Below are 22,129 nucleotides of genomic sequence, written 5' to 3' on the forward strand. Positions count from 1 at the left end.
CCGCTCCCAGCTTACCCCGTGCACGCAGCTGAGCGCCCTGCAGTCACACTGCGGTTTAGGGAGCCGGCTGCCCATGGGAATAGTTACAGGAGTCTGTGCTTTGCCCCTGCACACAGTGCCCCCATGAATATTCTACCTGGTCATTTGCTGTAGATATGCCTGGGAGACCCCCTCGGAGGGGCAGCAGGTACACTCTTCCAGAAAGGAGAGGCATGGCAATGATCGAGCTTACCCCACTCCTGCAGGGGACCCGTTCAAGACAAGATCGGGTGGTAAATCTGGTTTGGTAACCTGGGGTACCTTGTTGGTTTAGGGTCTTAACAGTTGCTAAGCAATGTGCCTCAGGCTGGCTGCCGGCAGGGGTGGATGTGAGTTGGAATACTACCACCAGACCGGCCAGACTCCTCCCATAGCCCACAGGATAAGTGGCGTGTTCAGAGGCTTGGGCCATCGCCCTGCCCTTCCTATCTAGAGAAGTGTATGCTAGTTACCCAACAGGTTAGTGTCAAATGTCCAGTTACCCTCCTGGAGACACCGCTTTGGAGGGGGACGGCAAGACGAAGTCCGAGTGGGGCAGGCCTGCTGCACCCACCACCGTCCTCTGCTGGGTGCACGTGGGTCTCCGTGTGGTTTTGACCCTCCACAATCTTGCTCTCCAGTCTCCCTTTCCTTTGCAAATCATCGCCTAAAACTAACTAGCTTTTTTATTTTTTCCTTTTTCTTGCATTCATTTTCTCTGCTGCTTCGTTCTGTTCCATCAGCCCCATTGCAGCCTGGTAAGACCCCAACAAGCGTGTGTGTCTGTGCACATCCCGTCCTTTGCACTGTCTCTTTGTCTCCTGACTCCAGGGGGGGCTCTTGCCCTTCACGCCTTGCTGGGTATCAAAGAGACCATGCTTGCCTTGCCAGCCCAGGATTCCAAATAGGCGGTGTTGGCAGTGGGTAGACCTGGCTAATCTCCCACCAGACTCAGTGGGTTCCGGGTGAGAGGGTTGGCCTCTCTTTACCCAAGACTCGGGGCCCCTTTTACCAGCACCTAAGGCTGGTCCCTCCCCTCCCAACTCACCAATGTGCTTTCCTTATTACCCTCCAGGTTAAGTAGCCTGTCTTTGGGAGAGCCGGCGCCTGAACGCAGGTCCCCTTCCCACCTCCGCCAGCCCTCCGATGCCTCTGAGGCAGCAGGTAAACTTGGGGCATTAACACATTGACACGGACGTGAACACCCACACAGACAGATTTTAGCTTGTATTATTGAGCTCGTAACGTGGTAGGCATGACGTTGCGTGCTTTATATAAATTAGCTCATTTGTTCTTCTGTCAGTCTAGAAAGTAATGTTATCCTGCTTTACAGATGAGGAAGCTGAGGCACAGAGGGTTCAGAAACTTGCCCCAGTGCCCAAGCACAGAGGGGACAGAGGCAGGGCCTGAAACCCGTCGGGTTCTAGCTCTGGAACTCACGCTCTGTCCCCCGCAGGAGGTGGTCACACGTCAGCAGGCGCATGTGACGTCTGGTTCACACCCCCAGGGATGGGGCCGGCTGGCAGTCACAGCCTTCTTTCTTTTCCTCTACGTTCTGTGCATGGACATATGTTTTCTCTTTCCACGCACCCTTTCCTGGATTCGGCAGGGCCAGCGTGGGTGTCGTATCTGCTGCGCCCGTTGGGCTTCATTTAATGGAAATTCAGCCTCCCTTGGGCTTCGGTCACAGGGCTGCTTCTCTGTCACACCTCTCTTCAGCGGGGCCGCGGCCCTGCCCCTTCTCTGGCCAGCCTCACCCGGCCAGAGCCAAAGAGACAGACCCGAGCAAGAGAGACAGCTCGGTGCTGGGAGGAGAGTCAACCCTCAGGTGGAACGCAGAGTCGGTGACAGGGTCTGTCGCTCGCCAAGCATAGTGTTTGGACAGGAGGAGTCTGGGGAATCGGTTAGTCTGGAAAGGCTTTCTGGGCCTTCCTGGGCTGGTCCGAGCTCGTACGCACCAGCCTTCCAGCGACTGTGCCTCCCTGACCCCTTCTTTCTTTGTCACCTCTTGTCAGGTCTTGTTCAGCGCTGTGTCATCATCCAGAAGGACCAGCATGGCTTCGGCTTCACGGTCAGTGGGGACCGTATCGTTCTGGTGCAGTCTGTGCGGCCTGGTGAGTGCTGCCTGCCCGTCCGTACACGGCAGCCACGTGTGCGCACCCGAGTGTGCAAGAGCCGCGTGTGCACAGCTGAGTGTGAGAGCGCGTGTGTGCAGCCGAGTGTGTGAGAGCGCGTGTGCGCAGCCGAGTGTGAGAGCGTGTGTGCGCAGCCGAGTGTGCAAGGGCACTTGTGCGCAGCTGAGTGTGTGCAGCCAAGTGTGAGAGCCGCGCGTGTGCCGAGCGTGAGAGCCGCGTGTGCGAGAGCGCGTGTGCGCAGCCGAGTGTGCGGGAGCGCGTGTGAGAGAGCCGAGTGTGCGAGCGCGTGTACGCAGCCACGTGTGCGCAGCCGAGAGAGCGCGTGTGTGCAGCCAAGTGTGAGAGCCGCGTGTGTGCCGAGCGTGAGAGCCATGTGTACGAGAGCGCGTGTGCGCAGCCGCATGTGCGAGGGCGCGTGTGCGAGAGGCGCGTGTGCGCAGCCGAGTGTGCGAGCGCGTGTACGCAGCCGAGTGTGCGAGAGCCGCGTGTGCGCAGCCGAGTGTGTGCAGCCAAGTGTGAGAGCCGCGTGTGTGCCGAGCATGAGAGCCGCGTGTGTGCCGAGCGTGAGAGCCATGTGTGCGAGAGCGCGTGTGCGCAGCTGCGTGTGCGAGAGCCGAGTGTGCGACAGCGCGTGTGTGCAGAGTGTGTGAGAGCCGCGTGTGCGCAGCCAAGTGTGAGAGCGTGTGTGCGCAGCCGAATGTGAGAGCCGCGTGTGCTCAGCCGAGTGTGTGGAGCCAAGTGTGAGAGCCGAGTGTGTGGAGCCAAGTGTGAGAGCCGCGTGTGTGCTGAGCGTCAGAGCCGCGTGTGCGAGAGGCGCGTGTGCGCAGCCGAGTGTGCAAGAGCGCGTGTGCGCACCGTGTGTGTGCAGCCAAGTGTGAGAGCCGCGTGTGTGCTGAGCGTGAGAGCCGCGTGTGCGAGAGCCGCGTGTGCGAGAGCCGCGGGAGCCAGAGAACGTGCGCGTGGCGAGTTCTGGGCGTGAATGCCTGGCTCTAGACCTGGTCCCCGGGGGCGTCTGGGGGCGTCTCCAGAGCTCCGCGCCACTGGACAGGATTTCTAGGGGTCATGCTTGGTGCTCCCCGGCTGGGAAGGGGAAGAACAGCAGAGCGGCCCTCAGGACTCAGGGAGCCCCTCGCACTGGGTCAGAAGACGCTGTGGCGGATCAGAGACCCCACTTTACAGTTGGGGATGACGCGCCGGCCCACGCGGTTGCCTGCGTTTGCAGATGCACTGACCTTAAATGGTAAATGACCAAAGGAGTGACGAGTGACGAGTGCGGGACAGCAGGGAGGAGGCAGCGTCGAGAGATGGGCAGTTTGCGGCTGAAGCCTCCCTGGAAGACGTGGGATTTCAGGAATAGTCTGGAAGGGGGGAGTGAAAACTCGCTGGCAGCTAGGGATCGGGTGGGAGGGCCCCGTACGCAGGCCGGTCCAGGTGGCTCCAGCCAGCGCTACGGGCGCCCTCGGCTGACGCTGGCGAGCAGGAAGGAGTGCAGAAGCGTGGGAAGCAAGTGTCCCTAAAAGGAGTGAACTTCAGTGATGGGGCTGGGCGGCGACGTGGAGAGCGTGACGGGCTCACGGCAGCGTCATGGCGGGCTCGGTCCCGGACCGCCACGGTAAAGCAAATAGCACTGTAAAGCAAGTCACACACGTTTTGGTTTCCAGGTGCGTGAGGTGAGCCACACCGTGGTTTGCCATGTGCGGTAGCATTAGGTCTAAAACCACGACACACGAGCCTTCGCGAAAAGCACCTTCTTGCTCATCAGCCGGTCACAGCCTTTGTGCCGGCGGCGGTCTCGCCTCTGCGTTGGTGGCTGCCGAAGCGGCGGTGGCCGTGGCAGTCTCCGAACATCAGACGGTGAAGTTTGCGGCATCGATGGGCCCCTCCTTCCGTGGACGATGTCCCGCAGCACTTCTCAGAGCTGGAGCCGGTCCTCTCCCACGCTGCCTCTGTGTGATCCGCTAGGTTTATCCGAAATCCGTCAAGGTCATGGCCACGGTCTTCACAGCATCCCCTCCAGGAGGAGCTCCCCCGTGGGGAAAGCACGTGCTTGGCTCCTCCGTAAGGAGAGCTCCACGTGCGTTCAGATTGCACCCTGAGATCGCAGCAGTTCCGTCCCGCTTCCCGCCTCCTGCTGTTTCCACATCTGTGGCAACTTCTCCGGCGAAGCCCGGAACCCCGCACGGTGCTCCACGAGGGCTGCACTCAGCCTCCAAACCCCTGTGAATGTCGATACTTGGACCTCTTCCCACAAACCATCAGTGTTCTCAAAGACATCAAGGATGACGAATCCTTTCCAGAAGGTTTTCAGTTGACTTTGCCCAGATCCATCCGCAGAATCATCTATGGCAGCCGTGGTCTCACAAAGGTGTATTTGTCAGATAATAAACTGGAGTCGGGGCGCCTGGGTGGCTCAGTTGGTGAAGCGTCTGCCTTTGGCTCAGGTCATGATCCTAGCATCCTAGGATCGAGCCCCGCATCGGGCTCCTTGCTCAGTGGGGAGTCCGATTCTCCCTCTGCCTCTGCCTCTACCCCTGCTTGGGCTCTCTTGCACACTATCTCTCTGACAAATAAATAAATAAAATATTAAAAAAAAAAAAAAGACTTGAAAGTCGAAATGACTCATTGATCCATGAGCTACAGAGTTGGCGTTGTGGGGGGCATGAAAAGAACACTCCTCTCTTGTCCGTCTGTCAGAGCTCAGGGGGCGGCGGGGGGGGGTGGGGGAGGTGCATTTTTTTTTTTTTTTTTAAGTAGGCTCTTCGCCCAACACGGGGCTTGAACTCACGGCCCGCCATCAAGACTTGCATGTTCCATGACTGAGCCAGCCAGGGGCCCCTGCTGGGTATTTTGAGAGGGATCTGTTTTCCGAGCAGGTCTCAACGGTGGACTCCGGACACTCAGCCAACCCTGTAGGCAGACGAGCCATCGTCCAGGCCTGGCTGGGCCATTTCCAGAGCACAGGCGGAGCGGAGTCAGCGTCACCCCGAAGGGCCCTGCGATGTTCGGAACAGTCGATGAGCGTGGGCTTCCCTTAGAGTCTCGGCGGCCTTAGCCCCCAACGAGAGAGGCAGCCTGTTCTCTGCAGCTTGGAAGCCAGACACTGACCCCTCCTCTCCGGCCATGAGGGCCCCGGATGCATCGTCTTCCCGCAGAAGGCGGTCTCGTCCACGTGGGAAGTTGGTCGGTCGCGTAGCCACCTCCAGGAATTCTCTGCGCTACATCTTCTGGGGACCCTGCTGCTTCACCGGCCGCTTCTGTGTCACAGAGACGGCTTCTTTGCCGACACCCCACAAAGCAGCCCCTGCCGGCCCCAGGCTGCGTTCCCGCAGCTCCGACCCTGGCTCGGCCTTCCCAGAACCGGGAGGAGCGTTGGGGCCTTGCTCTGGGCTGGACTCCGGCAGAAGGAGGTGTGCCGCTGCTCCAATGCTCGGTCCACACCGCTGCGACCTTGTCCACGTCAGCAGCAGACCGGCTCGCTCTCTCCTCGGCCTGTGTGCGCCCTGGAGTCGCGCTTCTAATTTCCTCCGACGACTTTTCCTGTGCGCTCACAGCTCGGCTGACCGTGGGCGCGAGAGGCGCAGGCTTTCGGGCTGTCGGCTCTGGACACGCCTTCCCCGCTAAGCTTCACCCCTGCTCGCCTCTCGCTGCCAGCCCCACACGTGCGACTCTTCCCTTCACCCGACGCTTCGAGGCCGTCGGAGGGTTATTAACTGGCCTCATGTCCGCCCTGCCGTGGCTCAGGGACGAGGGAGGCCCGCGGGGAGGGAGGGAGACGGGGGAGCGGTGGTCGGCGGAGCCGTGGTCACACACACGCTGGTTAAGTCGGCCGTCTTATGTGGGTGCAGCCTGCGGGGCCCCCAAACAGGGACGCTGGCGCATCAGTGGTCACTTGGCACACATCGCCATAAACGTCAAATAATGGAAAAGTTTTAGGTACTGTGAGAATCACCAGACTGTGAGAGAGACGGGACGTGAACACCTGCTGTCGGAGCGGGGGTGCCCCACACCTCCCGTTTGTACAAACCCAGCAGCGGCGAAGCGCCCCACGGCCGTGCGCAGTAAAACGAGGAAGGAGGTCGGGAGCAGGCCAGCATTTCACACTCAGTACATTGCAAAATGGGAAGAAAAACATTGGTAGTTTTGGGAAATAGTTGGGATTTGTTCATGGGGAAGGTGAAAGGAGACTTTCAAATTTATGACCCAAACGAGGTATGTGGGTCGCAGGAGGATGTAAATAGTCGCAGCTTGTGTGTTTGTGAGTTCCCTTGGGTCTGTGGCAGGCTTGTCTTCCTGTCTGAGGATGGAGCTCCCAAGAGATGCTTCTGTGCTCCGTTTCCCTCGTTCTCCCTGTTCCTGGACTGGAGAGATGGCGGCTTGGTGGATGGACTGGGTGGCCAGAGGCTTGAGCAGTCAGACCTGGACACAAAATGGCAGAAAGGTGGCTTGCCAGGGAAACCGGAGTTTTGGAAAGTGTGTGTCTGTCTGTCTGCGTGTGTCTCTGCACGTGCATGCGCGTGTGTGTTTGGGCGAGAAGACACGGAGGGACATCTGCGTCAGCATTGACCTCACAGGAGTGACGAAGTGGTCGTTACTGTCTCTCCCTGACGTGAGTCTCCTCTAGCTCACTGTTCCTCAGAGTGTGGTCGGTGCCGACAAGAGAGTCTCCCGGACCCCAGGGGGTGGGGGCTGCCGTCCTTGTCCCGAGCCCACGCCCAGAAGGACTGAATCACCCTCTGGCAAGGGGGCCAGGGGACGTGCCTTTGAACAAATTCCCCCAGTGATCCTCGTGCTCACTGAAGTCGGAGAACTTCTCTGGTTCCTTTACTCTGGAGACTGCTTTTCTTTTCAAAATCAGCCGAGACAGCTCTTTCCCACCTTTGGTTTCCAGACACAGACACAGCCTAGAGTGCTTTAAGCTCCTCACAAGTGCTCTTCCGTAAATAGCAGGCTGCAGACGGGGGTGTAATACTGAGTCCCTGGGTTGAAACCGAACTTGGAATGCATCTCCACTGTAGAAGCTCCTTTTAGACCAGAAGCATCTATATGTGCTTCGTGGGAGTTTTGTTTTGATCAGACAAATGCAGCTTACGGATTGAATGATCATCTGGGGCAGATTCACCGAAACGCAGTCTGTATGCCGCTTGTTAGCTTGCTTTGGCTCTCGTGCTGCTTACGCTTCGTGGATGTGAACCAGACCAGGACTGAGTCATTAGAAACCACACAGCGGTCACCGGTGCTGTGGCCTCCAGCCGAGGGACGGCCTCCAGTAATGCACAGCAGGAGCTCCAAATCCCGCCCCTTTTAATGGGAGAAACGGGGCGCTCGGGTGGCTCAGTCAGTTAGACGTCTGCCTTCGGCTCAGGTCATGATCCCCGGGGTCCTGGGACCGAGCCCCGCATCGGGCTCCCTGCTCGGCGGGGAGTCTGCTTCTCCCCCTGCTTGTGCTCTCTCTCACTCTGTCTCCCAAATAAATAAAATCTGTTAAAAATAAATAAAAGGAGAAACTGCAAAGGGTCTAAAGCAAATTTTTTTTAAAAGATTTTATTTATTTATTTGACAGATAGATACATAGTGAGAGAGGGAACACAAGCAGGGGGAGTGGGAGAGGGAGAAGCAGGCTTCCCGCCGAGCAGGGAGCCCGATGCGGGGCTCGATCCCAGGACCCTGGGACCATGACCTGAGCTGAAGGCAGCCGCTTAACGACTGAGCCACCCAGGTGCCCCGGGTCTAAAGCAAATTTAAACAGACGATAAAGGAGTGGTCACTGTCATCTTTACTGGTGTGAACCCCAGAAGGAGGCTCTTAAGGCTCAGGAAGCAGTTTGAAAACTCCTGTTTTCACCCGTTTCTCCCTGTTCCTCTTGATAATTACTGTTACATTGACAATTACATGTAATAAGATAACTCATTCTTCCCACTGGATCGTGGGACCCATCCAGACATGTTCCGATAAAGCACACGTCTTGTCCCGGAGCCAGGCCTGCCCCTCTGGCTACCAGCAGCCTGGCCTCGAGCCAGGTGGCCGGCACGCCCCCTGCAGCTCACGGGATCGTCCCCGGAGCAGGGCAGGAGGCACACAGGCCTCTGAGGGCCTGGCACAAAGGGCTGAGAAGACGTTTTGGAGGGACTGCTGGGCAGGGTCAGTGACATCGGGAGGGGGGCTGGGCTCTGCTAACCAGGTCTTTTCCCTACAGGAGGGGCAGCCATGAGAGCTGGCGTCAGAGAGGGCGACCGGATCATCAAAGTGAGTGCCCCCCCTTCTGGCCGGCTCCCTGCAGCCTCCTGCCTCGCCCCAGGGTGGCTGGCCGCTGTGTTGGGGGCGGTGCTTCAACGAGAGGACCCCAGGAATGTGGGGACCAGCCCCCGGGAGCCCCATCCTCGGCCCTTCTTGACTCTAAGTAACCAACTTCTGGAATGGTTTTATTTTCCCATTTAACAAACAACAAAAATACACCTAAGATGGGGAGGCTGAGACCAGCAAGGGGCCCAGGGCCTTCGGACTCTGTCCCCACACAGTGCTGACCTTAGGGCCTTGCCATCTGCCACCTGCTGGGACCTGCCCGGCCTCTGGTGCCGCAGAGTCCTGGAGGCACTAAGGGAATCCTAGGCGAGGCAAGGCCTCAGCCCTCCAGTGAGGAGGAAGCACGCTGGGCGGGGGCACGGGCTGGGGGCCGGAGGCTCACAGGCCAGCCGGGAAGACAGACGTACGGCACATGTGAATGGAAGCAAAGTCCCAATGACCAGGGGGTCCTGCGGAGCATTGGAAAGTGGCTTTGTGAAGGAGTGGCGTTTGAGCTTCGGAAGGATCCCCTGCGTCCATCCTGCTCACTCCGTCGTTTGTCCCCCGACAGGTGAACGGCACCATGGTGACCAACAGCTCACACCTGGAGGTGGTGAAGCTTATCAAATGTGAGTCGGAGAGAGCGGAGCCCAGAAAGGGGGCGGGGGCGCAGGTGGGCTGGGGCAGCAGGCCCTTCGGCCCGGGGCCTCCTTTCTGGGTGAGAGAGTCAGCTAGGATCACGTGTGTCGTCTTGATCCACTGGGCCTGCCCTGTTCCTACACGCCCGTGGGGACCATACCCTGCTGCACCGGCTCCCTCCAGGGCCGCTCACTCCCCTGTCCCCTCCATGGACAGCCTTCCTCAGTGGTTGCCTGTTTGGGGGGAAAAGGCAAAAACATTCTGTTTGCAGCCAGGAAGACCCAACCATCAGGGCTGCCCAGGTAATCCAACAGAAGCAAGAGAGTTGAGGGAAGAGTTCACGGGCGGGCGGCCCGAGGAGGGCGGGACCTTCTGTGCACGAGGGGCTTGAGGGAAGTGAGTGAGGTGAAGGGCACGAGGGCCGGCCGCCCCTGGGGAGGGCAGCCACGTACCTGGGTGGAATTCTGCTTGGGCATCCTGCGTGAAGAACGGGAAGGAAGGGGTACCAGTGTGGACTCGGGGCCAGTGGGCTGGAATTAGGGGGCGGCAGGGCATTGAAGCGTGGAGAGTTTTATCTGCAGAATTTTAAGCTTCGTGAAAGAAGGGAGAAGACACCCCCCACCCCCTTTGTAGCTTGAGTGTCCACCACCCAGGACGATGTGCCTTGAGCAAACGTCTCCTTGTCTGTCTGCCTCCAGCCGGCGCCTACGTCGCACTGACCCTCCTGGGCTCTTCCCCCTCATCCGTTGGTGTCTCTGGGCTGCAGCAGGACCCTGCCCCCGCTGGAGCACCCCGAGTCGTCCCTGTGATCCCCCCGCCTCCTCCACCACCACCTCTGCCCCCTCCACAGCGCATCACAGGGCCCAAACCGCTGCAGGTAACGGTCCTCGTGGTAACCCCGTGGGGAGGAAAGCGGGCTGTTTCGAGGCGTGCTGGTAGGCAGAGACAAGCCGGAGATCTGTGAAGAGTGTCAGCAGAACAAAACGAGGACTGGCCGCGTGGAAGGGGCCACTCCACCCTTAGTGTCCACCTTCCACGTGAATGCATCCGGCCTTCCCAGCCAGCAGTGGGCAGCGTGCTTCCTCAGTGGGGGGGACCCTACGGAGGCCCTTGGGGTGCCGCCCGCCAGCAGGGAGGGTGCACCCCTCCAGGCACGGACAGGGGAGTCCATTAAAGACTGTGGCCAGCCACTGTCACAAAACTGTGGGACACATGGACGAGTAGGGGGAAGGCTGCCTGAGGGACGAAAGGGGACAGAAAGGGAGCGGATCGGGAAAGCACAGGCAGCAGCAGGGGTGAACCCGGACGGGCAGCGGAAGGACGAGGTGCGGTTAGGAACGGGGCCGGGGTCTGCGGTCAGACAGAAGAACGAGCCAGCGGGCTGGGAACCAACTTGGAGCGGTTCGGTGCTAGGGGTGGTTGTCGCCAAGGCCTCTAGGAATTCGGGAGGGACACCCGGTGCCTGAAGTCTGCTGAGGGGCTGTGGGTCACTCAAACATACGGGCGACCCCGACGGCTTTGCCGGCTTTTCCTGCCTGAGAACCAGCAGGTGGGAGAGAAGCTGCGAGGCTGCTCCCACCCTCACCACTGGTCTGTTCTGTTTCCAGGATCCCGAATTCCAAAAACATGCCACCCAGATCCTTCGCAATATGCTGAGGCAAGAGGAAAAGGAGTTACAGGTGAGGTCCTGCTGAGGGCCACTGGCCACGACCTTGCTCTCGGGACACAGCCTGTCACCCCTAAACCCCAGCACCCGAAACTTGCGGCCCACTGAATGGTTGTTGTGACCATGGGATTCATTAAAGCAGAACTCGGGCAAGAAAGTGAACAGGGACCAGAGCTCCTGGGTAATAGGTTCAAATAGTGGACACACAGCCCCGTCCCAGCAGGAGATGGAGTGGGGAGAACGCAGCAAGGGAACACCACAGCCAAGGAAGGTCTCAGGGTCTCCAGTGGGGGGGGCAGGGGGCGGTGGGACCCCGTTGGTGGAGGGGGTGCGGTGGTGGGGCAGCCAAGTCCTAGCCTGGCCCTTTCGATTCTGTCAGTGCCCACCTCATATAAAGTATTGTTTCGGGTCGTGTGGCACACAGACGTGGGAAGTTTAGACGGTTCTTGCCCTCAGCACAGCTCTGTTGTAGCGGAGAAAATTCACAGCGTAGTAGGAGAGTCAGCGGGGGGACAAGGAAGAGAGCACTCCGTGAACGATGGGGATGCAGGGAGACTTCAGGGACAGAGCTGTGTTTCAGCTGGGCTTTGACGGGTGGGCCTTCTGCGAGCAGAACAGATGAGGAGGGTCCGCTGGTGAGGACAGCACAGGCCAAGGGCACGGACGTGTGAAACTACGCTCCTGTGTTGGGCGGGATTGAGTTGCTGCTGCGTGCTCGGTGCTCGTGTGTGGGGCAGGGGGAGCAGGGCGTCCGAGCAATGTGGGGGCAGAAGCTGGAAAGGTTACACAGAAAAGTGAGATGTGGAGCTTCCCTTCGTGGGGTTTGTGATCCAGTGGGGTATCTGTGGATGGATGGAGATGCATGCATACCGCGTTGTAGTAAGTGCAGACACTTAGAGAGCAACACGGAACGATCGGACAGACCTATCGCTCAGTAGAATAGAGTTTAGAGTCCAGAAGTTAAACCACACAAATAGCGTCAGTTGAATTTTGACAATGGTGTCCAGACCACTTGGTAGAGAAAATTGTCTTCCACCCAATGGTGCTGGACCAACTGGCCGTCCACATGCAAAGAATGAATGTGGATCCATACCTCACACAGTAAACAGAATATAATCCCAAATCGATCAAAGACAAATATAAGAACTAAAAGTGTTTTTTTTAAAACTGCAAAACTTGGGGCAGCTGGTTGGCTCAGTCTTCAAGCGTCTGCCTTCAGCTCAGGTCATGATCCCGGGGGTCCTGGGATCGAGCCCCGCATCGGGCTCCCTGCTCAGCGGGAAGCCTGCTTCTCCCTCTCCCACTCCCCCTGCCTGTGTTCCCTCTCTCGCTGTGTCTCTGTCAAATAAATAAAATCTTAAAAAAAAAAAAAATTTAAAAATAAATAAATAAATAAAACTGCAAAACGCTCAGAAGAACACACAGGTGCAAATCTTCATGACCTTGGATTAGGTGGTGTTTTCCTAGATATGACACCAGAAGTAGAAACAACCAAAAAATAAATAAATTGGACTTCATCCAAATTAAAAACCTTTGTGCATCAAAGGACACAATCAGAAAGTAAAAAGACAGCCCTCAGGATGGGAGAAAATACTTGTAACTCCTCTGTCCGATCCAGGGCTTGTGCTAGAGTACGTACAGGACCCTGTAAACATAACAGTAAAAAGAAATCCGAGCCAGTTGGTAAGTCGACAGAGGATTTGAATGGACAGTGAAGACGCACACAGGTGGCCGGTAAGCCCATGGCGACTGGTCATCAGGGTGGTCCCGGTCACAGCCGCACCGTACACCCACCGGATGATTGGACCAAAATAACAGAGTCGCAGGTGTGGGTGAGGGGAGAAATTGGGGAAATCCTAGTTTATGTCCTGTGTGCTCGTTATCTAATGGATTCCCACCATTGCTGGTGAGGACGCGGTCACACGGCCACCGCGAATGCGCTTCGGCGGCTCATCAGAACAGCACAGAGACGCACAGAGACACGCCCCGTCAGCCCCACTCCCAGGTCTGACCCCGGAGAACTGAAAACACACCTCAGACACACATGTGTACGCGGACGTTCATGACACCCCCCCCCCCGGGCGGGAGGCACGGCTTACGACACGAGAGGCCCTCAGGGAGGAGCCAGGAGCAAAAGGCCACAGGTTGTGTGAGTCCATTTAAAGGGAGGTCCAGCGTAGGCACGTCCACGAGGACACAGCGTAAATTAGTGGTTGCGGGGGTGGAGCGGGGAGAAGGTGGCAGTAACCGCATCCTGTCGGGTGGTGGCCGTGTTCCGGAACTACGTGGTGGGGCCGTCTCCGTAAACCCTGCGAATGTGTGCAGGCCACTCAGTTGTACGCTTTAAAATGCTGAGGTTTATCTCATGTGAATTGTGTCAACAGGTTCTAAAATATTAAGCACACAGAAGCCCAAAAGAGGGAATAATCTGCAGGAATCAGGGAGGGCTTCCCGAGGTGGCACTTGAGTTTGGGTTCAGTCCGTTTCACTCTGGAAGGTGCGTTGGGCCTTGAACCCCACGCTGAGCTTGGAGTTTATTCTGAAGACCCTGGGATGGGTCAGAGGATTTTGAGCAGGCATGTGATCACAGCTCCGAACCAGTGTTCCCCAGAGACGCGTGTTCCCTGCGCAGACATGCCCAGAGACCGTCCCGCGGCTGCTGTGTGGGAGTCAGCACAGGAGACACGGCCGGCCTGCAGGGGCGAGGTAGCAGGGCAGAGAGAACAAGAGATGCCCTGAGTCTGGGCGCTGGGACGGCGGCAGTGCCGGTGGTGGATGGAGGCAGGGGGCAGGGCAGGGTTGCGGGGAAGACACGAAGGTCAGCTCCGGGTGCTCGCGGGACGTTCAGACAGAAAGACCGTCCACCAGCCGTGGAGATGAGGGGGTTGAGCCTCGAGGGAGAGGGCAGGGTTGAGACAGAGGTTCAGGTGTCCTCGGCGTGAAGGTGGTAGTTGGACCTGGGGACTAGGTGGGGTCCCCAAGGTGCCAGTACAGAGAGGAGGAGAGCGAGGGGGGATGGAATTTTGGAACTTGGTGCTTTTATGGCATACCACAGCCGCCTGTCATCACTGTTGTATTTGCTGTTACGTTCGGAATTTGTCCTTCTCCCCGTTCGACTAAGTAACATACAGGCTAGGACCATGTCTCTGGGTATGTCCCCTGCGTAGCTGGTGCAGGCCCACGCGAGTTACGGGGCGCAGGGACTGGGCGAGGCTGCAGGCAGGCTGTGAGGGTGTGTGGGGGGCACCAGGATGGCCTTCCAAGGAGGGGGCGCTCGAGATGACAGCTGAGGCCCGGCCGTGGGCCTGGTCCCTGGGTCACCCGGCTCCTTGAAGGAGTCGGAGGGACAAGACTGTGTGCAGGCCTCAGGCTCTGGGCCCCGACGGTCGAGCCCTGTCTGGAGGCATGTCCGTGGAAGGAAGGAGAAAGGGCCGAGGCAGCGGCTTGAAGGGTAATCAGAATTGATGGAAGGGCTTCGTGGTGGCCGCTGGTTTTTGTTTTAAGACCAGAAAGGAGCGTTCGTGCAGGATGAGGGGAAGGAACCATGGGATGGGGAGACTGAGGGTGCGAACAGTGTCTCCGGAGAGCCCCGGCGGCTGGAGGCAGAGCTGCTCTGTGGGGCCGGGGAGGGGAGGCTGCAGATGTCTGCAGTGCAGCCAGAAAGCCCTACTAGAGGCTGCAGGCCATGGGCCTGGAGAGGCCGTCAGGTGGCAGGGAGGCCCGGGTGAGCTCCCAGAAAGTGTGCGCCCCCCAGCTTTATTTAACTGCGGGACGAGCCAGCTTGATCGGGCATTTCCTTCTGTGGCGCGGTATTAGCCGCCTCCTGCAAAGGCTTCACGGGCAGTGTCGTCCAGGCCTCACTGCCCCCCGGCGGGCAGGGACCGACATCCCCGTTATCTGGGAGGACGCAGGAAAGTCTGCCAGGTCTGCCCAGCTAGTGAGCCCGGGGCACGGAATTCAGAGGCAGGCCCCCCCCGACTGCAAAGCCCAGGCTCTAAGCTCTGCGTGCGCACCGGGTGAGCGCCAGGTGAGAGCAGGTGTGCACAGGTGAGCATCCGAGCGGCTCCCAGCAGCACCTGCGGCCAGACCGGGCTCCTAGGACTCTCAGTGCTGCGTGTGAGCTCCCTGTGTGGCCTACTCCGCACAGACCGTGAACATCTGACACTTGAGCCGGAGCCAAGGAAGATCTCTTTAGGATGAGGCATACGCCCAGCCTTGGACGGTGGTTCAGACTGGACGGACCTTTGTGTCCTGTCTTCTCGCCCCGGTTGGCTTTCCGGGATGTTTCTCACCATCTCTACACCTTTCTGTTCTCCTGAGTGACGGCAAGCTCCTGTGCATCTCCCGAAGGCAGAGAGCTCCCGTCTCTCCTCTTGGTTTTGGGGTAACTGCCTGTCTCATCCCTGGGTGAGTCGTCCGTCCTCCACTAACCACCCTTGTGCCCTTCCCTCCCTGTCGTCCTCGCTGTCCCCAGCGTATCTGTGAGGTGTACAGCCGGAACCCTGCCAGCCCGCTGGAAGAGCAGATCGAAGGTGCCCGGAGGCGCGTCACTCAGCTACAGCTGAAGATCCAGCAGGAGACGGGGGGCTTCGTGGTGAGTGCCGCGGCCCGGCTCCAGGAAGGGCGCCGCGCAGGTGGCCGCGGGGAGAACGAGGAGGGGAGCCTGGGCAGAGGCCTCCTGAGTCAGGCCGGGCCTCGACTAGTCAGCGTTCAGTATCTTACAAAGAAACAGAGGGCAGCAATTCTTCGCTCGGCGCCACAGGGCTGAGCACTGTGCGGGCGCTGGGGGGCCCTTTCTTGCGCTCCGAGAGCCTGCAGTCGCGGCCTTAGTTTCGTTATCTGCTCCCTGTGGGGGGTGTGGCCGGTCCCACTCCGGTTGTACTCAGCGTGCCTCTGGCGGCTCCTTGAGCCTCGCGCGCCGCAAGCAGTGGGTCCCCTCGAAGGCCGCAGGCACCTCCCACGTCAGGCGTGGTAAGGGACCCGCACCGTGGAGCGGGGTCCGTAGGGAAACCCCAGGCAGGAGATGCCCTTACCTGATCCAGTCAGGGCCTCTGTTCCTGGCATCCTGCCCAGTCTCCATCGGGCCGTAACCCCTCGGGCAAGTGAGAAGGAACTCTCCGGAAACTAAGATCTCCAAGACTCATATTTGCCAAAGCCAGTAGAGGTTCTTCGAGGATCCTCTACTTTCTTTTTTAGACCATGCAGATCAGAATGCCTGGAGGGGCGCCTGGGTGGCTCAGTTGGTTAAGCGACTGCCTTCGGCTCAGGTCATGATCCTGGAGTCCCGGGATCGAGTCCCGCATCAGGCTCCCTGCTCAGCAGGGAGTCTGCTTCTCCCTCTGATCCTCCCCCATCTCATGCTCTCTCTCTCTGTCTCATTATCTCTCTCAAATAAATAAATAAAAATCTAAAAAAAAAAAAAAAAAAAAAGAATGCCTGGGAACCACAGGCCAATCAAATTTAAACTGCTCTACTTTCCGAAGGGCACGTCCATGTCCCGTGGCCAACAGGCGCTCAGGTTCTGAGCTCACCAGCGCTAAGACTCTGGGGCAAGTTGCTTGAGCCCTGGGAGCCCCGTGTCCTCGTCTGTGAGCTGGAGAGCCCACCAGGGCCTGCCCGGGGGTTATGGTCAGAGCCGAAGCGTGGCGCCCTCCTGGGCCGTGCGTGTTTGCCCTGCCGCTGTGCTCGCGGGCTCCGCAGGGTGAGGCCGAAACACCGGCCGGGAGCAACGGGGCTGAGCGCCAACCCTGGCATGGGTTGTCCTGCTGCGCGGCTCGGGCAGGTCACGCACAGTCGCTGGGCCCCATTTGCTCACTGGTCACACGGGCCTCAGCATTGCCGAAAGCCTAAGTGAGACCCAGAAAAGCGTGCTTCGCGAGCATGGGGCACGGTCACCGTGGTCAGTCCTTCAGAGGCCGCCCCTCCTCCTCTCCCCTCAGGCCCCGCTGGGGCAGCTCTTCAGTGGGTGCTATGGGGCCCGGGGCGATAAATCAGTGAGTGTGCAGACTTTCTCTAAGGGCCAGGCTCCGTCTCCGGCGTTAGGGCTCACCGCCCCCCTCAGACTACCAACGAAGCAGTAGGCCCGCGACCTGGGCACTTCTAAGGCAACGAACAGGAAAAGCCACTACTTGGAGCAGACACTGCTGACCGAGGGAAGGGCTGGCTGCAGGAAGGACTGAGTGCGGGAGAGGTTCGCAGAATGTGCCCACCCTCCTGACCTTTCTTTTTCAGGACGTACCCCCCCTACATGGCGACGCCAGCCAGAGAGCATCAGAAGGTGAGTCCCCCCCTCACCCCAGATCTCCAGCCCAGGTTTCCTCCCTGTTGTCCCTCCCCATGGGGCCGATTCAGGAAAGATTGGCTGTAGTCCCTGCTCTCCAGGCATTAGGATGGGGAGAGAAAGCGTCCTCGCACAGGGACGGGGCCGTGAGAGCGTAAGCTTCCCACCCTCAGGAGAGCCAGGGCGCTACTGGGATGATGGGGGTCCAGACCCCGGCTCTCCTCCCAGCCCCTGGCGCTCTTTTGACCCAAAGTGAGTCGAGCCAGAAGAGGGGTGGGGTGGGTTGAGGGTACGACTCATGGTGACAGAGCCGTGGAGTCTCGTTCCAGGAGGTGATGGGACCGGGCACAGGCCCTCAGGGAGGCGAAAGCCGGGTGTGGAGCATCTGACCTGAGGGAAACCAGGGAAGGAGGGAAGGTGGCGGCTTCGCCTTCCTGCCCCGCACGCAGACCCCCAGGCCACGGTGCCACCTCTTGTGTAAACTGTTTGCTCCCCAGGCCAACTGTCTCTGGATTCCCAGGAGGCGGACAGCGGCTGGGACTCTGGGACGGAGCGCTTCCCCTCCCTCAGTGAGGTGAGTGCCCGCAGGGGCCAGCCCCGTCTCAGACCCCAGTCGGCGTCCCCTGTCCAGGCGCCCAGAGGTCCAGCTGTGGCCGGTTGTGCCGCGGCCTCCGACCTGCCGCGGGTGCGCTTCGGCCACACTTCCAGCTCCCGGGGTTTTAGTCACTCTGCGCTGCGTGCAGGACCGTCAGACCCAGCGTCTGCTTTACCACCGCTCCGTTCTGTAGAGAGCCGGGCGGAGACAGCCGTGCGAACGGCACGCGCCTCTGGGCGCGGGGGAGCAGAGCCTCAGTCTCGGCCGCACACACAGGACTTCGGCTGCGGCCACGCCGTCTTAGATGCACGCACGGAGCCGGCCGAGTCGGGGCGGCAGCCTCTCTCGCTCCCTCACAGATCTCACTTGAACAGCTCGTCGTTCCTGGAGGGTCAGAAGCATTTCAGCTTTCGGCCTCACGTTCCCTTCCAGCTATTGTCTGCCTGCACGTAGAAGCTGCAAATATAAACTCGCAAAGTAGAAGTATGACAGGACGGAAGAAGTCGTAACGCCGTCAGTCAGATATCTGCTCAGCCAGGCTAATTAACACGCTTGAACTCTAACTTTAAATAATAGTTGGAATTGCATTTCCTTACTGCTGCCGCCTGTCCGTGGGGGACAGTGAGCGTATGTGCAGGGATCCATCTGTGGGAAAGACCCCAAGAAGGGGCGGAGGGTCTTCGGTGACCCAGAGTCGACGTATCCTGAGGGCTGGTTGTCTGGGAGGTGGCCTGGCTTAGAGGGGACGGCTGCGGGCTGGGCTCAGGTGCCCGGGCTGCGTCCAGGGAATACCCCAGCACTGGGTTCCCGGCCTTGAGCAAGTCTCGAGGCCCGTCCGAGTGGTCGTTTCCTTGTGTGAAGGGTGGGAAGGGAGTGGATCTGCCTCAGAGCACCATCCTGAGCACCGAGCAGGGTGCCACGCAGCCAAGGGCTCTGCGTAGCCTCGGGCGTGCGTGCGTGCATGCGCCCCCGGGCACGGGCATTACCAGGCCAGCTGAGGGGCACTTTCTGGATGGGCTCTCTTCCTCCAGGCGCTGATGAATCGGAACTCGGCACTGTCGGACCCTGGGCCGGACAGTCCCCGAACCTCGCCTGTGATCATGGCCCGGCTGGCCCAGCACCACCGGCGGCAGGGCTCGGACACAGCAGTGCCCAGCACCAGCGACCAGGTGAGGGGCCCAGAGCCCCCTGCAGTTCTCCCTCCCCTCCTCCAGAACCAGCTTCCCCAGGCCCGGCCAGGAATACTCAGGCTAAACCCCCTTTAAGGGAGACTTTGTCTAGAGAACGAAAGTGAGGGAAGAACGTGGTATGAACAGGCACTTGAACGGGCTCCGTGTGAGGACATGTGAACACCTCCACAGGGAAGGGACGAGAAGGGACGTGGAGGAGCAGAGAGCATCTGTGTGGAACGGCAGATAGGTTTGTTTGGTGTCTCCAGAATACTCATGTTCAGTTTTCTCTTTCTTTAGCAAAATCCTTTGTCTTACGCAAAATCTTACATTTGGCACACTAATACAGGAACCAAAGAAAAGCTCAGCTACCCTGGGACCGGCCCCAGCCGTGTCCGCCCTCCAGGGCGCTTCCCTGTGGCCCCACGGTCCTGAAAGCCTGGTGTGGACACCCCTGCCTACAGGGGGTAGACTAGGTGCAGGGGGGCGTCAGGAGGAGCGTTTTGGGCTCAGTGCAGGGACTCCAGCTGTTGAGGGGATTTGCCTGACGTTGTGAAGCCAGAAGCTGGGTCACTGCGTGTGAGCAACACGGCGAGAGCTCCTGGTTTTGAGAAACAGCGTTTTTTAGCGTTCCCCGGCCACCGGCCCTCCCGGGGTGCTGCGGGGTCGTGGCCCGGGCACGTCCTGCTCTGGAGCGAGGGCTCCTCGGGTGGCTGACGGGAGCAGGTGTGGAGTAGCTTGGTCGTGGGGTCCTTTCTCCCGTCCTCTGAGCCTTGTTGAGGTTGTTACCTTTGAACGGAAGGAGCGGCCTCAGCAGGGCCCCAGTTTCTGAGTCATAATGTGTGCTGATGGGGGCGGGGCCGGGGGGACCGTCCGGGCTCAGCAGCAGCAGGTGGAACCTTTGGAAACTCTTACTTTCTGTTGCCTCACTGTACAACGTCTGTTTTTTTTTAATAATGAGCATCTTCTGCTTTCTGTAATGAGAAAAACTGCGTATTTGTAAAGACTCCCGCTCACAACAAGCAAAAACCTGGTGTTTTCAGGTTTCACCCGAGAGCCAAGTAGAGCCACAAGTGGCCATCTAGTGTCCCCTGGGGGCCCCACGGTGTCACGGGACGGGGGAGGCCCGGGATGTGGCCTGCCTCTGCGTTCAGCCTCTGCGGGCCTCACTTTTTCATTTGCCAGTGAGTGCCAGACTCTGACGTGCCTTCTGGGTCTCGGGTTCTGTGTGTGTCATGCTGAGCGGAGGGTCCACCAATATCCAGGAGAACAGGAGGAGTGAGGGACACCCGGGAGGCGCCGTCAGGTGAAGCCGCTTGAGCGAGCGGGGGTGGGAGGCATCTGAGGCCTGGAAGAGAGTGGGCGTGAGGGATCCAGGTGGGCTCCAGAGCAGGGCCCTTCTTGGGGCATCCCTGGAAATGAGGTAGATTGCACTGAGTGGAAAACATAGTTGGGAGAAAAGGTCTGAAAGCCCAAGGAACCTTCAGGAGAAAGCTTGTCCAGGGAAGCATCTGGAAGCCCGTGCAGCATGAACACTGTCGTCATACCTAATATCGGCACACCAGTTAGGCTTAGGTCTTTAGTTAAATTGGCACGAGGAAGAAAACCACACCGAGGAGCCTGGATTTGAGACCGGTCATGGAGATCCACCGGAGACCCTTGAGCAGGCCGCGCTGGGGAGAGCTCAGCTCCATCCCCTCCGTCGTCTGCCTCCAGGAGGCAGAGAGAGGCCCCGAGCTGTCCTGTGACAGAGACCGGTATCTGCAGGCGCTGGTGGGCGCCGTGGTGGGCACGGGCGTGGCTGCCGAGGGGACAGCAGAGCCCCAGCCCGCCGTGCCGCGGGAGCCGCCGCCCCCCAGAGCTTTCACAAACAGGAAGAGCACGCCTTCTCTCGCTTCCCATGCCCGAGCACACGTGCCCCGGCGGCCCCGCCCAGGAGCACTTGACTTCCACAAGTGGAAATCGTGGTTCTTGCCTCTGAGATTTGGGGGAGGTGGGGAGATGCCAACGCTCGCCAGACCCGTGTGGTCCTCCCTGCCGCACCATCCCCACACGCGTGTCGTGGAGGGCTTGGACGCCTGTCCCCTAACTTCTCCTCCCTGCGACCGGCCTCTCTCCCCAGGGCGCAGACCAAAGCCCGAAGCCTTTAATTATTGGCCCAGAGGAAGATTATGACCCGGGTTATTTCAACAACGAGGTAACGGTTTCCTGGTTTTCTCCTTTCGTCACGGTCACACCAGCTGCTGTTGACTGGAAGCAGTTGGAGCTGCCGCGGCTGTGAGGGGGCGCGGGGTGGGCGCCGCAGCTTGTCAGCCCGGGTCGGCGGGGGCCATGGGGGCCAAGCTGCAGCAGGCCGCGCTACTGTGCCCTGCGTCCACGCACAGCAGCTGCCCCTGCCCTTCTGCCCTGCAGAGCGACATCATCTTCCAGGACCTTGAGAAGCTGAAGGCACGGCCAGCTCACTTGGGCGTTTTCCTGCGCTACATCTTCTCTCAGGCCGACCCCAGCCCGCTGGTAAGTCAGGGGCGTCATCTTGACTGAGGCCCGCTTGTGCCCTCGCTTCTGCTCTTGAGAGAAGTCGGATCCGCGGGCAGCGGCAGGTGGCTCAGGGACAGAGACAGAGCCGAGAAGGTGCAAGATGAGCAGGAGGGACTGCACGCAGGTGGGGAGGAGCGAGGCCGGGACACCTGCCACGGTCCTCGGTGCACTCGGAGGACACGGTCTCTCTGGGGCAACACTGGGGATTGCAGACCCGCGACGTTACCGTGGGGAGGCTCAGCAGAGGGGCAAGGTGACAAAGGTGATGGGGTGGTGTGTGCGGGGACGGGGCTCAGGGCCACCAGCCTCAGCAGCTTTTCTCATGCTGCTCTGGGTTCAGAGGAGAAGATGGACAAGAGAGGAGGATGTTGTGTCCCTCACAAGACCCAGACCGCTGTTTTCCTGCGGGGCTGACCGCCACTGGGAGCCAGGGTCAACATGCGCCCAGCAGGTGCCCACTGAGCACTTGACACGAACCCTTAGAAAACAAGATACAAACAAGTACGAGGCAAAGGCTCAGGTGTGGGGGGACACAGAGTCCAGGGTGCCTGTGCTGGAAGCTGCCGGGCTGAGGCTGGCGCTGATTTACCGGAGGGTTCGGAAACTCGAAGCCAGGGCTTCTCAGCCTCCGCGTGGCCATGTTGAGCTGTAGGATTGCTTGCTGGGGGCTGTCGTGTGCATCTTCCGTTCTCAGCCGGGTCACAAGACTGCGCCCGCCAGGTGCCCCAGCACCTCTCCCGAGAAGGGTCACAGATGGCTCCAGGCACCGCCCGTTCTCCCCTGGGGTCAGAATCCCGCTCCACGGAGTGG

General features: G+C 59.5%; 1 protein-coding gene across 11 annotated transcripts in view; it reads left to right on the forward strand.

Annotated features, from left to right (window-relative positions):
* Positions 1-22,129, forward strand: part of ARHGEF11 (Rho guanine nucleotide exchange factor 11) — an 84,288-nt gene that overhangs the window by 40,958 nt on the left and 21,201 nt on the right. For 5 of the 11 annotated variants that reach the window (XM_036118248.2, XM_078078514.1, XM_036118249.2 and 2 more), the window contains 13 exons: positions 762-776; positions 1,094-1,182; positions 2,034-2,132; positions 8,347-8,396; positions 9,004-9,061; positions 9,770-9,948; positions 10,679-10,750; positions 15,212-15,331; positions 16,969-17,014; positions 17,515-17,591; positions 18,644-18,781; positions 20,904-20,978; positions 21,194-21,295. In XM_036118248.2, the coding sequence (XP_035974141.2) occupies positions 762-776; positions 1,094-1,182; positions 2,034-2,132; positions 8,347-8,396; positions 9,004-9,061; positions 9,770-9,948; positions 10,679-10,750; positions 15,212-15,331; positions 16,969-17,014; positions 17,515-17,591; positions 18,644-18,781; positions 20,904-20,978; positions 21,194-21,295 (1,120 nt within the window). Of the gene's footprint in view, positions 1-761; positions 777-1,093; positions 1,183-2,033; positions 2,133-5,988; positions 6,592-8,346; positions 8,397-9,003; positions 9,062-9,769; positions 9,949-10,678; positions 10,751-15,211; positions 15,332-16,968; positions 17,015-17,514; positions 17,592-18,643; positions 18,782-20,903; positions 20,979-21,193; positions 21,296-22,129 lie in introns of those variants that run through there. The other 6 variants (XM_036118251.2, XM_036118255.2, XM_036118244.2 and 3 more) reach the window with 3 other exon arrangements.

This window comes from Halichoerus grypus, chromosome 7 (genome assembly GCF_964656455.1).
Source record: "Halichoerus grypus chromosome 7, mHalGry1.hap1.1, whole genome shotgun sequence".
Lineage (NCBI taxonomy): Eukaryota > Metazoa > Chordata > Mammalia > Carnivora > Phocidae > Halichoerus > Halichoerus grypus.